The sequence below is a fragment of the Echeneis naucrates genome, chromosome 24, assembly GCF_900963305.1.
Source record: "Echeneis naucrates chromosome 24, fEcheNa1.1, whole genome shotgun sequence".
Classification (NCBI taxonomy): domain Eukaryota; kingdom Metazoa; phylum Chordata; class Actinopteri; order Carangiformes; family Echeneidae; genus Echeneis; species Echeneis naucrates.
Genome location: NC_042534.1, coordinates 17059036 through 17075151, shown reverse-complemented (window position 1 = coordinate 17075151; position 16116 = coordinate 17059036). Strand labels below are relative to the sequence as shown.

Here is a 16116-nt window from a genome sequence, read left to right as displayed (position 1 = left end):
TTGATAAATTGATGTGTGATGAATATAACTTTTAATTGAATTGAATATTATTAGCTCCCACCGTCTTCATGCGATCATTTTGTGAGTGGATTATCCATGATTTCTCAATCAAATGCAGGGAACTGAAAATAAAGAATGATTGCTGTGATTAAGAGAAACAGGAAACATTGATTGTAAAACAATGATGGCAATAAACTGATATTCCAAGACTGATACGTACACAGGTGGGTCCTATAAACTCTCACCAGGTCCATTAAGTTTGCGTCAGTCAACAGTTTGCTGTAACAGTTTTCCTCAGCGCCTCTTGTTGCGACAGCTGCAACTTCCACTCCTCACCCATTGTTGCCATTTACGACAGAGCATCAACTGAACCCGAATTAGAATGAAAAGGCCCTGCTGACAGAAAGCTGGTGTGTGCTGACATGCAGAAGTTCCACAGCTCTAACGGCCTTCAAGTGACCCACTAAAGTCCAGACACACTTACACTTTCCTCTGTTAGACAATCAATTTGGAAAACAACAATGCAGGACGATAGCAGCTTCATTACTTACAGTTGCTGAACATTATTCCTCTAATGCTCTCTGTCACTTCCCTATGAATGAAACAGCAAGGCTGTAATTAGAGGATAAAACAGCAACGGTGAGCATGCTTAGTTTTGCTATGATGAGGTGAAACAGACAGCTTCCAATTTAGTGCAATATCTCACATTAGTCAAACAGTTAGCGCTTTTGTCAGGATGGACAGGGTGGTGAGAGAGGGACAAACCAGAGGAATGGAGGCTGTGTCTGTCACAATGAACACCAGCGCCTTGCACAGACACTTGGGGGGAGGTGGCTCACATGAAAAAAATGGTGCATCTCAGAATTATTTATAGGAACATAATGCCATATACACACAAAATTAAATGTACTTAAATATTCATTCATTTCAATACATATATCATATATTTTTGTAGTATTGTACATGACAATTCAACCCCATGTGTTCTATGCTATAGCTTCCATAGAAACCAAAAGAAGCAGAGTTTTTTTTGTTTTTTTTAAACAAAACAAAAAAAGATGTTGGGATGTGGAAAATGAACCTCACTGAAATCAAGTTTGCATTGGATTTTACACAATTGTCCAATATCATAATCATATAGTGATAGATTTCTTTCAGTAATATTTGTGAGAAATGTGTATTCTCTAAACAAAAAACTAGTAAGAATAAATGTCTAAACTCACAAAAAAAAATCGCAGAAAAATACGATTAACATTTGCAACTTTCACTGGTGAATTTTATTTCACTTTTTATTTTTTGGGGGGGTTTGAAAAAAGCATTTTTGCTTTTGCTCATTGGGCACAACCACTTTTGGAAAGTGTGTAACCTGCCCTGTGTAATGGCTGTAAGACTTGACAAGAAGCAACACTCTGTTCAGCATCTTCAGCAGTGTGGCAGTTTGTGTTGACATTTGTTTTGTTGTGCAACTTCATTGTGTATTGTTGATATGCAGCCTGAGGTAAGATGATGTTAAGTTACTCCAATTTAACCTTACCCATCCAAAAACCAAATGTAAAATGAAATCATAGTAATAAAATAATAATAATAACTAAAAAAAAATCATAATTAACATTTTCACTCACATTTCACTCTCTCACTCTATGCGAAATCTTTCACAGGCCTTCAAACCTCCCAGTTTCACAGAAAGATGACAGAGGACAAGAACGAGACAAGCCGTGACAATGTCATCATGTTATTGTTTATAATAAATCAAAATGATTCTCTTAGGGTGAAAAGCAATGGGGATGTCAGGGAGGAACCCCAGTCACCGAAGCCCATGCCCTGGAAGCAAAGAAAGCTGCTATATTAAAAAAAATGTTTATTGAAAACCTAAAAAGTGTTGACTCTCCCACATCCTGTCTGCGCTGCTGCTGTGATGGTGTCATGCAGGCAGTTTGCGATCAAGGTAACATTAATCCAGATTAATTCAGCAATCATACACATCCATGCAGGATTCGACAGCGCATCAAGGGCAAAAAGGATTAGTTGCAATTTGCATAATAAACAGCCCAAACAAACAAACAAACAAACAACAAAAAAAAGAGAGAAAAGCATTGGTAAATAAACCTTGAAGTGAGTCCTTGTCTACTTCTGTCCATTTTTATGTACATAGTTTATTAATCAATATTTATTGGCCATAATTACAGCTGCTTTGCTTGTTGAGGTAATGGAGATTAATTAGTGACCTGCAACAAATGCTGTATGTATAAAAGGATAATGAGCTCTGCTCTATCCTTCAATTTTTAAGTGATATGCCAAGCCATCTGAGAAAGTGGGGAATTAACTTTAGACTCTTTAATTGTATTTTTTGTTTATCTGCATTTGTTATTCCAGGCCCCTGTCGCCCCGTCCAATTGGTGGAAATCTCTGAAGCAGCTGAGCTATAATGAATCAGGTGCGGTGGTGTGTACGGCCTGTCTCAGTGGGGCTTTTCCTTACTTAAGGTGACCTTCCACAGATAAAAACACCATTTAATGTCTTCCCATCACATACTCTGTTTGGCTCAAATGTACAGACACAGTCACACGTTAGCATCCAGTTCCTGAATCTGAACACGCAAAAACAAAAAAAAAAAAACAAACAAACAAAAAAAAAAAAAGTGATAAGAATTAAAGGTGCAAAGTGTCACACAGGTCCTAAAAAAATACTAGAAAAATTGGTGTTTCGGAGTGAGAAAAAAATATCCTCACCCTTTTGCTCATGGTAAAATAAGATGCACCTTCCTAGGGCTGTAGGTATCAGGGATATACTGTACATGGAGCTGAGGAAAGGAGAGGGGTTGATCTGACCTGCTCTTTATTCTATCCTGATCATCAGGCAGGTGTAACCATGCAGTAAAGCATGCCCTGATTTATGGTTTGTTTTCCTCTGTGGGGGAAATGGGACCATCATTTAAAAGACCATAAAGTCATTAGGAAGACATTTACTGAGATAATAAATCAAACATGAAGCCCGGCAATTTTTCCATAGATTTCAAGACAAACAGTTGAGTTGCCCCCTGATGGTCATAAGGTAGAACGCCGGTTTAAGACTTTCAAGTGTTACGTTCACTTTACATCCTTGGTGTCGTCACCATTCAAAGAGACAGTCTGCGGTTACTCTATAGTCCAGTCTGCCCTGAAAAACTCGCTAAGCTCATGGGGTGCATTGTTTTGTTACTGCTTGTATTGTAAATGCAACAAAAGTGTGTGGCGGTCTGTAAACAGCTATAAACATTAGCAAATCTTACAAAGCCTTTGATGCTGTCATACTTTTGTTAATAGGTCTCAATACTGACACAACAAATAAAACTTTCCTCCAGTTTTTATTTCATCTCTATCTGACTGACTTTTCCCTCACAGCAATGCAAATAAATTAGAGCAGCATGGCAGCAAAGTGGTAAACACGGACTGCAACAGTCCTAGCTTAAACAGCAGAGTTCCTTTGTCTGTACAGCTTTGATCTGACAAAACTTCCATCTTGTTGTGAGCTGAAGTTTGTTTTTAAGGAACTAAATTGTGTCTTAGTCAGATTTTTACTGAATTTTCAGGTGTTTTTTTTTTTTATTTTATTTTTTTTTATTTTTATGTTTTCAGCTGTTACATCTTATCTGCAAAGCCGGTTCTCTTATCTTAACAAACTGATACACATATGACTTTTACAAACATCTAATCAACTCATCAACCGTTATCCACAAACTTATAAAGCATTTATCAGTGTAGATACCTAAATGATGAGAAATGGGTCTAAGGAATTCACAATCGAACAGTTGACATTTAATTGAGAAATTGAAATGAACTTGAAAAGCGTGAAGGTGTGCTTGTCAGAAAATCTGCTCCAGACACCACTGGTGTGTGTGTGTGTGTGTGTGCCTTTAAATGGTACATAGTGAGGACCAAAGGAAGTATTTTGGGACAGTGAGGCCATTTTACATTTTTCACAGCTGTAGTTGTCTGTTTGAGGGTTAAGACCAGGTTTCAGGGTTGCAATGAAGTTCAGGTTAAGGCTAGAAGGTTGGGGTTAGGTGTTCAGTTGAGATGCGGGTCGAGATTAATTGAGAAGTGAAACAGACACTTTAATTGTGAGGGTGTGGAGCTCAGTGTCTGTTAGAGGAGCTGTCCCAGCCACCCAGAAACAACTACTGTTTATGTGGATGTCTGAACTTGCAGATGCAACAATGTGGTAAACAAAGGAGGTATTTTCTGACACATTTGGGGAAAATGAAGACATTCCGACTTTTTTTTATCCCCCAAACGATATGGCCATTGTGAATTATTAGTCTTGGGTGGTTTTAGGACCTGTGTGACAGATGGTACATTTAATTCGTATCAACTTATTTTTGTGCGCGTAGATGCAAGCACCTGGATTCTAACACATTACTGTGTTTGACCATTTGAGCCAAATAGAGAATGTGAAGAGATTACACCTATAAAAGCATCGAAGCGGGAAACAACAAAAGTATTTTCTTACATAGACGACATTTTGGGAAAAGGAGGACATTTTTTTCTCCTAACAATTTTTGAGGTTTAAGACTTGGCTTTAAGGATACAAACCAGATTTAGGTTTAGTTCACAGTTCAGGATTCAGTTGTTAACAAGGAAAAGACAGAAGTGCAGATATAATAATGTATATGTTTGATCCTGGAGCCCTTTTCCTGAAGAAAAGCAAATATATATATATATATATGATCCAAATTGTAACAAGCTCTCTCACCCACCCCTCAAAAAAAAAAAAAAAAAAAAAAGATTGAAAACCCAGGCACCTCTACTCTCGCACCGAGTGGCCCTTTTATTTTCATGACGTCTCCCTCTCCATGTTACCATTGGCCGGTCCCTCCGCCTGTGTCTGTGACTGACAGGAGCGGAACCACAGTCTCCTCCCAGCGGCAGCAGACGCTATTTGAGTGCCGGGACTAGCGGCTTGCTGTACACAAACCCCGGTTTTAGTGTCGTCAATGGGAAGCGTACGAGACGGTGGCAAAGCGAGTTACGGTCTTGAGTGAAACCCGCGGCTGCACCATGCTCTCCAGGTCCAATCCGTGCGTGTGGATTATATTTTGCCTTTATTTATGCTGCTGTGTCGACAGCGGAGAAGCGCAGAATGCGAAGGAAGGTAAGTTCTTAAAGTTTGGACTCTCTTCCATCCATCCCGACGCGTTTGGATAACATCCTTAAGAGACGTGTCCAAATCCGGCAGTCGTTTTTTTTTATTATTATTAACTCTCTTTTCAACCCCCGCTCGTGTATTTAAAAAATAAAATAAATAAATACATTTATGGTTGTTTGATGCGCCCGGTGCAGTTGGTTAAGGCCGGTGACAGCGCTCTGTGCTCGGGCTGTTTGCGAGCGACCCCACGGTGTTTTTACGCACCGCAATTAAAAGCCGCGATTTAGACACAGACGCGTTTATTTATTTTTCAATCCACTCGGACGGCACCGAACTGCCTTGGTCCATATACATGTATATACACAAATAAGCCATCACGACAAAACTAATATCCAACAGCGGAACGTTGGCTCCAGCCAGCCGGGCTCGGCTTGACTTCCACAGCGAGTAAGCAGTGTCTCTGGACGGAGCGGTGACTTCCTCCAAAGTGGCCTCGGCTCCGACAGTCCTGACTGCTCTTGTTTCATGAAAGGGGGTGGGGGGGGGGGTTGGAGGGGAGAAAAAATATAAATAAATAATAATGATAATAATGATAATAATAATAAATTAATCGAAAAGACAGGTGCGCTGAGTCGTAATCTGTCTCAAGCGCTCTAATTGAGCAGAACTGATAGAATAAAATCCCAGAATAAAAGAGCGTGTAATAACTCTTGATGAAAATTTTTAATTTGGATAAATTAATGGAATGATCCCAATCGTAAAACAAAGAAAAATAAAGAGAAAAAGAGAGAACCCCCCCCCCATCTATCTCTCTCCAGGTACTGATCCATCTCAACCGAGCAGCGGACTGGATGGAAAAACTGAAAATCTTCACCCTGCTTATGGGTAAGGGGAGGTTGGTTTCCCAGACCTCCATATCAGTCACCTGTAAGACATAAGCGGGAATCATTTTTTACGGCAATGCGTCCTGTCCCTAACCACCCGCTTTCTCTCCCTTCCTCCCTCCCTGCCTCCACCCCCACCCCCCTCATCCCGGAGCTATATGCTGATATGACATTACATAGGCTGCAATTAAAACTACTTAATCCGCCTCAAAGCCGCAGAGTCCTCAACATAAAACACGCTGTTAGGGTTTTTTTTTCTTTTCTTTCTTTCTTTATTTATTTATTTTTTGCTTGCTTGCTAAGTTAAAGAGCTGCGAACAAGCCGCCACTTCCACGACTCCCTGCTGTAGTTTTATGGCCGTTTGGAGCTGCACGTACAGCGGGCGCATGTTCGTTCGGTAAAATGCAGGATGGAGAGACGGACAGAGATGAGAGAAGCAGATGCTTCTGACGTTAAACGCAACAACTTTCACTTTCAAATCATTAGAACAAAAAAAAAAAAAAAAAACGTGAGAGAGACGAAAGGAAAACAGTTAAATTAACTGCTGCGTCAAATAATCCGAGAAGTAAATTAACTCCGCGTAAATGCGTCTGCATAATGACTCTCACACATCCCAACGTGCCCGTCTGTAGACGAGCACTTTTTTTTTTTTTTTGGTTTAAGTTGCTGCTGATAGAAATTAGGTCATGGGTATATGCGCTACAGATATAGAAGTGTGGCCTATCCTAACACCCAGCCACTGGTGCCCTGGTGAGATTTAACCACCTGCCTCTTGGTTTCCTGTCACTAGTGATTCTGCTGGACTCCAAGGCACAGCAGACAGAACTGGAGTGGATCTCCTATCCTCCCAATGGGGTAAGTCCGTCTGCTAAATCTCTGCATATAGCAGGCACACTGATGTTTTATCCTGAACCTCTGTACGGATACATATATTTATTTATTTTTTTAGCTGATGTCCCAAGTCTTGGAAACAACATTTAAAGTAGGTTTGGAATATACACATAGATCCTGGTTCCATATTTCTTTGCTCGACGACAACAACAACCAAAACAACGAAAACTCTTGAGGAGAGGAGATAAAGAATGCAGGAGGATGTTTCTGCCATCAAACTCTCCTTGCTTTTGACATTCAGAGAAAAGTGGGCCACTTCCAACTTCCTATACTGATTAAAAGCAGGCTGAGATAAACTTCTTAAATAAATAATGTAAACAGAAGCAGATACACCATTCTTTAAAAATGTGTTTGTGCAATAAAAGCAGGGCTGGCTCATCTCCCTTCATTCACTGCAGTCTGTATTTCCTATACCTTTGTCATATTCATTACAGTGAAGTGGCGTTTGATTGCTAATCATGAGATTTTTATCTAGTAACAGATAGGCATCTTTTCTCTATATCTCAAAAAATGTGATCTTCCCTAATGGGTGTATTCATTACAATATGTCATCTGCTTGCAGTGGGAAGAAATCAGCGGCTTGGATGAAAACTATACACCCATCCGCACTTACCAAGTTTGCCAAGTCATGGAGCCCAATCAAAATAACTGGCTTCGGACTAACTGGATAGAGAAAAGCGATGCTCAGAGAATTTTTGTGGAACTGAAGTTCACCTTGAGGGATTGTAACAGCCTGCCCGGTGTGGTGGGCACTTGCAAGGAGACATTCAACTTGTACTACCAGGAGACAGATTCAGAGGTGGGCAGGAGCCTACGGGAGAACCAGTATGTCAAAATTGACACAATCGCTGCTGACGAAAGTTTCACCCAGGGTGACCTGGGCGAGAGGAAGATGAAACTGAATACAGAAGTGCGCATAATTGGGCCCCTGTCCAGACGGGGCTTCTACCTGGCCTTCCAGGATGTAGGGGCGTGCATCGCACTAGTGTCCGTCAAAGTTTATTACAAGAAGTGTTGGTCTATCATCGAGAACCTGGCCACGTTCCCGGACACGGTGACTGGATCGGAGTTTTCATCGCTGGTGGAGGTCGAGGGCGTGTGCGTGAGTGATGCCGAGGAGGAGGCCGACAACTCTCCTAAGATGCATTGCAGCGCTGAGGGGGAATGGCTGGTGCCTATTGGGAAATGTATTTGCAAAGCTGGATTTCACCAGAAGGGAGATGCGTGTGAACGTGAGTACTTGTAACCTCTTTGTGTTCTTACCCTAATGATCAAGAAAGGAATGCACTCATTAGCATTCCTGGAGTTGTTTCTTGTCGAATTAACTTTTAGAAACCAATCAGGGGCATCCTGGATTTCACACAACAAAAGGTGTGCCGAGGGGGAAAAAAAAGACAAACAAACAAACAAAACAAAACAAAAAAAAAGCTGGCAGTAAACAGGGAGTATTTACGATTTCATTATTATACAAAGCAGGTAAATGATAATTTAGGCATAGCTGACTGAATAGCTGTGTTTGCAAATGGGATCAAAGCAGCGGATCTGACAGCAATAACGATGGATAAAGTATTAAAGCCAAACATCCTAAATGTAATAATTGGAAGCCGTGTTAATTGATGACGAGGCTCTTAATTTGTAGCCACGTTTCTGTTGACACTGGGATTAAATAATAACTTGAGTTTAGCTCCTCAGCTCACCCACGCTCTTCCAGGCTGGCGGGAAGCCAAGACAATCACAGCACAGCACGCACAGGTCTATAGGAAGTCCAGTCTGTCTTTTCAGTATCTCTCTCTCTGCCCCGGCCAAATGACCTTGACAGAAAGGGAAACAAATAGCCGCTGCGCTGTGGCATTTAGGCCTCGGGATATTTATGAAGGAGCCTAACGAGAAGGTCAAACGCAGCCTGGCCGTGGCTCATTTATGCTTCGTTGTCACGCTGTTGCTGGATTATAACTAACAATAAGATGCTTTCTGTCACTCTGAATGCTCACAAGATTATTTTCATTGGCCACCTGATTGTAAAGATAAAATCACTATGGATTAAAAGGGGTGACTTAGGTCACAGCACTTAAGTGGACTGCCCTTTTTTTTTTTCTCCCTTTTTTTTTTTTTTTTTGTGAAAAGGGCAGCCTCAATCTAAGCAGCTTATGAGGAGCAGCAGCCAGCAATAATTGAACGGAATGTGTCTAAGAACAAATTAGTGTCCCTGGCAGACAAGCTTTTATGCCACGCTGTCATCCATTAGGGACCCCTCTGAGGGAGGTGTGTTAATGAAATATATTAGGACATGTAATTTAGAGCAACACAGCCTGCCTCAAGTTGTGCTGTGGCTCTAACATTAGTGTGCTATCAACTCCGCCGAGGGTCTTTTTTTTTTTTTTTTTTTTTTTTTAATTGTTCTTGTTGTTTTAATATGCGTGGATGTGATATCCAGTTGTCCCTATCAGGAGGAAAGAAAGTCCATGATTTATCTCCATAGGGAGAATGATACAGCATGAACGGCCAGCGCCTCAGTTTCTTTATTATGTGTTCATGCAAAAGAATCTTGACGGAGGACGGAAGCATGTCTCTATTCATTGATCTGTTTTTTTAAAACCAAGACCTGTAGATATAAGCGGCGGCACAGTGAACCAACCATCCGGTTGTTTTAAGTTGGAGGGTTTTCTTAATGTGTACATTGAACAAGTTCCTGTCTCGATATTGCACCTTTATGAGTTTTATCTCCACTGAGGGATGAGAAGCCTTTGTATTAAGGGGTAGTTAATCTAAATAAAATGAGAATCAAGGTGCACCATCAGCACTTCTAGTGGCTCCACTGACATTAAATTGTCCATTCAGGAGCCCCCGTCCCTCATGAACAATGTAAAAGCTATTCAGACTATTTCTTTCAGCTGAACAGCAGAGCAATAAGTCCAAGTAGCTGTGACTATTAAAGATGTGATAGCCTGGCTTTTGGACTCTGTGCCTGTTTGTCTTAGTGCCGTAAGAATATCATCATCTTGCAGCTGAGGAAGCTTTATCTAATGGTGATTAGATAAATCACCATTAGATAAAGGTGTTGCAGCACCTTGACTCCAAAGGGTTCAGCATGCTTCAAAAGAAATACTTTCGTCCTAGAAATGGCGATAAAGATGCGCATCTGTGAATGGTGTGCAATCAGAAATCATTTAAGGCGTCGTGGACACACCGAACAAAGCTTGAAAAAAAAAAAAAAAAAAAAAAACAATCTCAGACTCGTTTTACAGTTTTCTTAAGTGATAGCTGCGTCAGGTGGTCACAAAATTGTTGTTTTCAGAAAGTAGCAAATATTGCCCTTGATGGACTGATTCTGATGCAGGAAAGAGGGTCTCACAGGCACTTTGTTTGAAGCATGCTCAGGCTGTTGAGGATTTGTGCCATATTAATTTAACATTAAGAAAGTTTCAAGTTAGAGCTCCATGTGTTCGTTGAATGTAGACCAGGTCTAGATTTTATCTTAATACCGTGAAGTGCAGGTACTTATTCCACAGAAAAATGAGCACAGCCTGTTTTCAGAAACTAAGCCTTAAACCCTGCCATCAGGACTTCTGGACCTTTGCGCTGTCACAACAAAGCATACGCTGATCTCAGCTTTGTCCCAAGCCCCATCCGCCTATAATCCAGGCTCACTGACCAGTTGTAGCCAGAAGTCCTGAGATAAGCCTGAGAAAAGAGATGTAAAATTACACTCAGATGGGGTCTTTAATAATTGTAGGATGTTTCTTAAATGGCAACATTTGCAAGACAACTTCAGATGCATTTTGGTGATCTAATTAGCACTTTGAAGCAAACTCGCTAATCCACATAGTCCTTTAGTCTTCACTTTAATGTCTGCAGTGTGCTAGGATGTTAAACGCTCACCCATGTAAAATATGCAGAGGGCGGGTGCAGGTGGAGGGAACAAGTTGAGCTGTCAGTCATGTCATTTGAGGAGCTCCTTCTGAGGATGCAAAGGCCTCCTCTGAAACGTGTTGTGATCCACTCATTCATCACCGTCAGCGAAGAGGGACCCCTTGTCTTTCACCCCCCTGCACCCCTCACTCCTCCTGTCTCTCTTTAACTCTTTGTGTGGCAGGTCTGTGGCAGTAAATGTCACTCTTCTTCTCACCCCCGCCTGCTGTGTCAGTCGGCCCGTTGAAGTGTCCCCCCGGCAGCCTTGCGCAGGCTTCATTTTGCGAAAGAAGTGCGTGTTGTGAAAATAGCGCCCATTCATTCTCTGGTCCTGTTTAGCGCTGGCTACTGGTGGCAATGGAGCCACAGAGTCGATTAAACAGAGAGAGGGCCCTTGTGAGGGGACACTGGCCTCTTTGTCCTGCTCAATCCCGGGAATGTATGTTGTCCGATTTTGACACATCGGATGACTGTGGTAGTAAATAACTTGTGTCTGTGACGCGATTTACTGTTGATCCTCACCCAAAAACAAAAAAACAAAAAAAAAAGGAGGGGGGGGGCGACTATCTTGGTGAAAACAGATAAAACTGGCCATACCCTGCTGCTATCAGTGCATGCTAACAAGAGAATTAATGAGAGGATACAGCATCCTGTAGTAGCTGGCACCATCCATCTTGACTTTCAGAGAGTTGGACAGAAGTTAGTTGGAGACTGATTGATGATCGAGGCCCCTGAGGGAATGGGGTCTAAGCAGTCGGGGTCGGACCACGACAGCTAACATGTATGGAAGTCACCAGGCAGTCTTGGATAAACAGATCCAGTTCCAGAGCTGCAGAAAAAAAAGATGCATTTAGCATTTCAAATGAGGCCAGGAAGTCAGGAGTCAGGAGGTCCTCATACATTTCAACGCTTCCCCCTGATTGATAAGGTGTGAGTTTAATACACAAAATGGGAGTCTTTTACAACTGTTTCAGAGCTCAATTATGCAAATGGAAGGTGTGCACAGAATCCACAGGAGACCCAAGTAGATTTAAATCACTCAGAATTGAGATAAATTGTTGATGGATGAGAGTTTGTTGTGTCACTGCCAGTTTCTGTTTGCTGTGAATAGTAGCATTCTTCCGCAGCCCTGGGCTTCTCCCCTTCCTTCATGTTTGGGGCATGGCAGGTAGCATGTCTGCTCAGGATATGTCCTGATGTCAATCACTTCAGGGGGTCTCCAGATTTGACATTTTGGAGAAATTAAAAGGTTTAGCACAACAGTGATGCACGAGACTGATCTGTATCAAGCGACCAATACCATCTACGTGTCTGACTACGTGTCTTGCTATTGAGACTGGAGTCTTTTTGGAATTCGTATTGGCGGCCGGACAAAACAACATCATCTCAGGCAAAATCAATTCACATTTGCAACATGATTGCAAATATTTATTTAAGACTGAAGAGTTTAAATCCTGCAGGTAGTAAAATCTATAGTTGTGAAAAACAAAGTGCAAACTATTTTCACATTTGAGGAGCTAATGTTTTTGTTAGAAATATAGAGGATCATTTAATGATTCACAAAAAAATTGTGCTCGGTAATTTTCTACTGCTGTTCTGAGGTAATCAAATAATAATGAAATAATAAAACCTTATCAATCACAGTTACAGAGTTCCAATTGCATTTAGTTATAGGTATAAATGTATATTTAAGACTTTACAGTCTATGTGAAACCTCTTGAATCTTTTATCAAATAAGAGAAAGAAACTCATCTTTCAGAAGCTGTTTCACAGATCTTTGCCATGACCTACATGGACAACACTCCAGATACTTTCATTACGGAGTAAGTTTCTGTTGTGAGAGTGTTCCATCCATCCCTCTTTATCCACTTATCCAGGGTCGGGTCGTGGGGAGTGAGAATGTTGGTTATTGAAATATACATTTAAAAAAAGTCTGGTCCAAAAGGATGTAAGATTTCAGTGGGAGTTAAGCTACTGAGAAGAAACTTGTCTTCATGACTGAGTTATTACTGTGTTCATGTGCAGCCCTTTTGCGTTATCTAGTTCCCTCTCATTAGTGGTGAACAAACCCCAGCTGCCTTCTCAGAGGATGAGGAGGTAGCAGAATGTTCGAAAATGTGATCTGGCAAGCTGTAATGATGAGCATTTATTTCTTCTACATTCAATGACCTCCTTTTTTTTTTTTTTTTAGATATACATTTTGAAGTTATATAGAAATTAAAAAGTTGTTTCCCTCGATACACTCGCTTGCACCAGCACCAGCAGTGTTGGATTCTGGTTACTTGTAAAAACAACTGTAATACAAGTGCCTCATTTTTCTTGAAGGAGGCCCATTTACTTTATCTTGAATATTTGTCTCAGAGTTACATTCATTTGAACTGTGCTTGTTCACGTGCTAGAGCAGAGGAAAGGAAACAAAAGGCCTATCATGACTAATTATTTGCTCCAGCTGGTTTCTGCGTTGGTAGATATCACACTGAGGTAAAAGATGGATCCAAAACACACAGTGTTAAGTGCAGAGAGCTGAGCTTAAAAGGAGGACAGGAGGCAGCCGCAGCCTGGTCACTGGTAATAGGTTTGTCTCTCCCCTCTGCCGATAAGCTTCAGCTCCTGACTCATGCATACATGAATATCAAGCAGGCGATAGAAATGGCTCGATCCATTCAACTGTTGTAGATGCACAAACTTGTTCAGAAAACATCGTTGGCAGTATCTTAAACATTTGTTTTTTCCAGATACGACCACCACTGTTTCTTCTTTCTTAAAGGTCCCATATTTTTGAAAGTAATTATATCTGTGATTATAAAATATTCCTCGGTAGAATGACCAGAGGTCTCAGTCCACAGAAAAAATTTCAGTCTGTATTCGTAAACTGAGCCTTAAAACCAGCTGTTAGGGATTCTGTAACTTTGTGATGTCATAACAATCCAGTCACTCCCCCTAAACCCCGGCCCCAAGCCGAGCCCACCTGGATACACCATCCAACTATCTTTCTCTTTTTTTTTCCTATGGATCAACACTACACTAATAAAACTAAAACACTGATAATATCATATTCATAATGGAGGGGACATATGAATTTCACATTTCCACATTTTTTCAATTCAATTTTTTTTTTCGCTTTAAATAAAGACTTAGAGACAAGTTGTCTTGTTGTACCTGTTGATGGTTGTGTCTTTTGCTTCTGACCATGTGAAGAAAGGCTGTGATTTAAAATTCAAATTGCACCAGTCAGCTATTTAATGCTGCTTCAAGAAGGCAAAAAGAACAAAACATGGCCAAACAAACAAAATAAAACAGAGGAGTTGTGACTTATCAGTCTTGGAATCTGACCTGTCAGTACAACTTTAAAACCCCATGTTCCAGGATATGAAAAGACAGAATTCAAGTAAACATCCCCCATTCTCACGCAAACAAAGCCATATGGTCAGTTGCATTGGTAAGGGACTTTGTTAAACCCCCTTAAAAGGGAGACCTTTGTGCCTTCAGCGTCAGATAGTGTTATTTCCAATGTGACACCGGAGTCCACATTAGGCCGTGCATAAGGTCAGTGGATATTAACTTCATTTACACATGGTTGCAGACCAGTGCCAGCGCCACAATGGAGGCCTGCCTGTTGTGTTCAGTAACATGAGCGCTCCGGCTGACAGGACACTGTCAAGATGGAAGATGGATGATCTCAGCAGTTGACCCTTGATCGCCAGCAGAGTCACCTCTCTGGCCCCCCTCCACTCCCCCTCTCCCTGCATGACAAAGGAACCCTCCCCACGGTTGAACGGCCCTCATCTCCACTTGCACTAACAGGTTCAGACATCTCTATCGATCCCTGCCTCCATAGCTCTTGCGATTCCATGCTTTTGCCCTTTTTAAGTATCCAAACTGTGGCACAAATGTCTTTTTTTTTTCTTTCTTATTGTAATTGCTTTTTCTTTGACAGGCTAAAAGGCATGTGCTCACACAGGTGAACCCTGTGTCAGAAGACAATGTTTTGTGGCGTCCCATGTTGTATTCCTGTGGCATGAGGGTGAAAGTGGTTCGCAATTGGGCTCCGGGTCCCTCCACCTTGAGAGACAGTGGAAAGGGCTCTGTTATCAGTGGAGCTGCTCCTCCGAGAGGCTTCAGACCACTGGCTGCTGTACTTAAGACTTCCTCTCAGAGGAAAATCAATAACTTATTATATAACTTCACACTTTTCTTTCCGCTCACAACCAGAACAGAGGAAGCAGATCCTAAAATGTGCTTAGGATGGCTCTGTTGTCAGAAATTCTCATGAGTCTTGCAGTAAGGGTCCCTTATTATATAATTTGAGATTTCCATGTGCTCTTTGATATAAATCAGGTCTAAATACTATATTAATTCTGTGAGAGCATCAAATTGCTCAGTCCACAGAGAAATGTTCACAGGCTGTATTCAGAAACTGAAGCTTAAAAGCAGCTGTCAAGCATTCTGAAACCTTGTGATGGTGTAACAAAGCAGCCACCACCCTCAGCAGCGCCCTAAGCCCAGCCCACCTGGGCCCACAATCCAACCTGCAGGATTTCAGTTTCTCTGAGGATTATTAGAAAGCTCAAAATACCTCTAGAAATTTTGCAGAGAAGCTCAGATCTCTCCCTTCTAATTGTCTAATGGGCCCGCTGTTCCAAATCTCAGAAATAGGCCTGAGAAATTAGATTTAAAACAACACTGAGATTGTTTTTGGTTCGGAAAACTTGAAATATAATCAAACCTTGAAATAAAATACAGGCAAAATGTCAAATATGGGAACTTTAGAGGAAGTTTCAGCGTGTGAGAACTGATAAGTTGAAGGGCTTGTTTTTATTGAATCATCTGCTGATGATTTTCTAGATTATCTGGCAAATTCTCTCATCATATAAAAATGTCCATTCTCATACTCCATGTACCTCATTCATCCCTAGTGGTATCTGGCTTAAAAGGCGGATGAGAAAATGTGTTTTCTTTGTAATTTGGATGAACCAACCCTTTAACAGAAGTCCGCAGCTGAATCAGTTCTCCTGGTCATCCGGGGCTAAGTGTCTAAGTGTCTTTTGTCAGCAGGGGTTTGGCTGCAGCACTGGAGAGTGGCCGCTTTGACATTGTTTCATTCCTTTCTGTCACAGCTCTGGGACAAGATGAGAGGCTGTGGTGGATTTGAATGGACAGGGGTTGGGTCAGGAGGGGAGAGTTGGCTTGGGTAGGCACTGGCACAATTCAGAGATAATGCTCAGTTGCTGACAGGGGACATTTTCAGTGCTGATTTTGCTTGGGCTGCAGGGGGGCTGTGGATTGGACAGACCTTTGGACCCCCGT

At 41.5% G+C, this 16116-nt stretch overlaps 1 protein-coding gene across 3 annotated transcripts in view; it reads left to right on the top strand.

Annotated features, from left to right (window-relative positions):
* The first annotated feature begins 4976 nt into the window (after positions 1–4976).
* Positions 4977–16116, top strand: part of epha7 (eph receptor A7) — an 86052-nt gene continuing 74912 nt past the window's right edge. For all 3 annotated transcript variants that reach the window (XM_029497156.1, XM_029497155.1, XM_029497157.1), the window contains exons 1-3: positions 4977–5130; positions 6800–6864; positions 7463–8132. In XM_029497156.1, the coding sequence (XP_029353016.1) occupies positions 5037–5130; positions 6800–6864; positions 7463–8132 (829 nt within the window). In that variant the 5' untranslated portion in view covers positions 4977–5036. The remainder of the gene's footprint in view (positions 5131–6799; positions 6865–7462; positions 8133–16116) is intronic.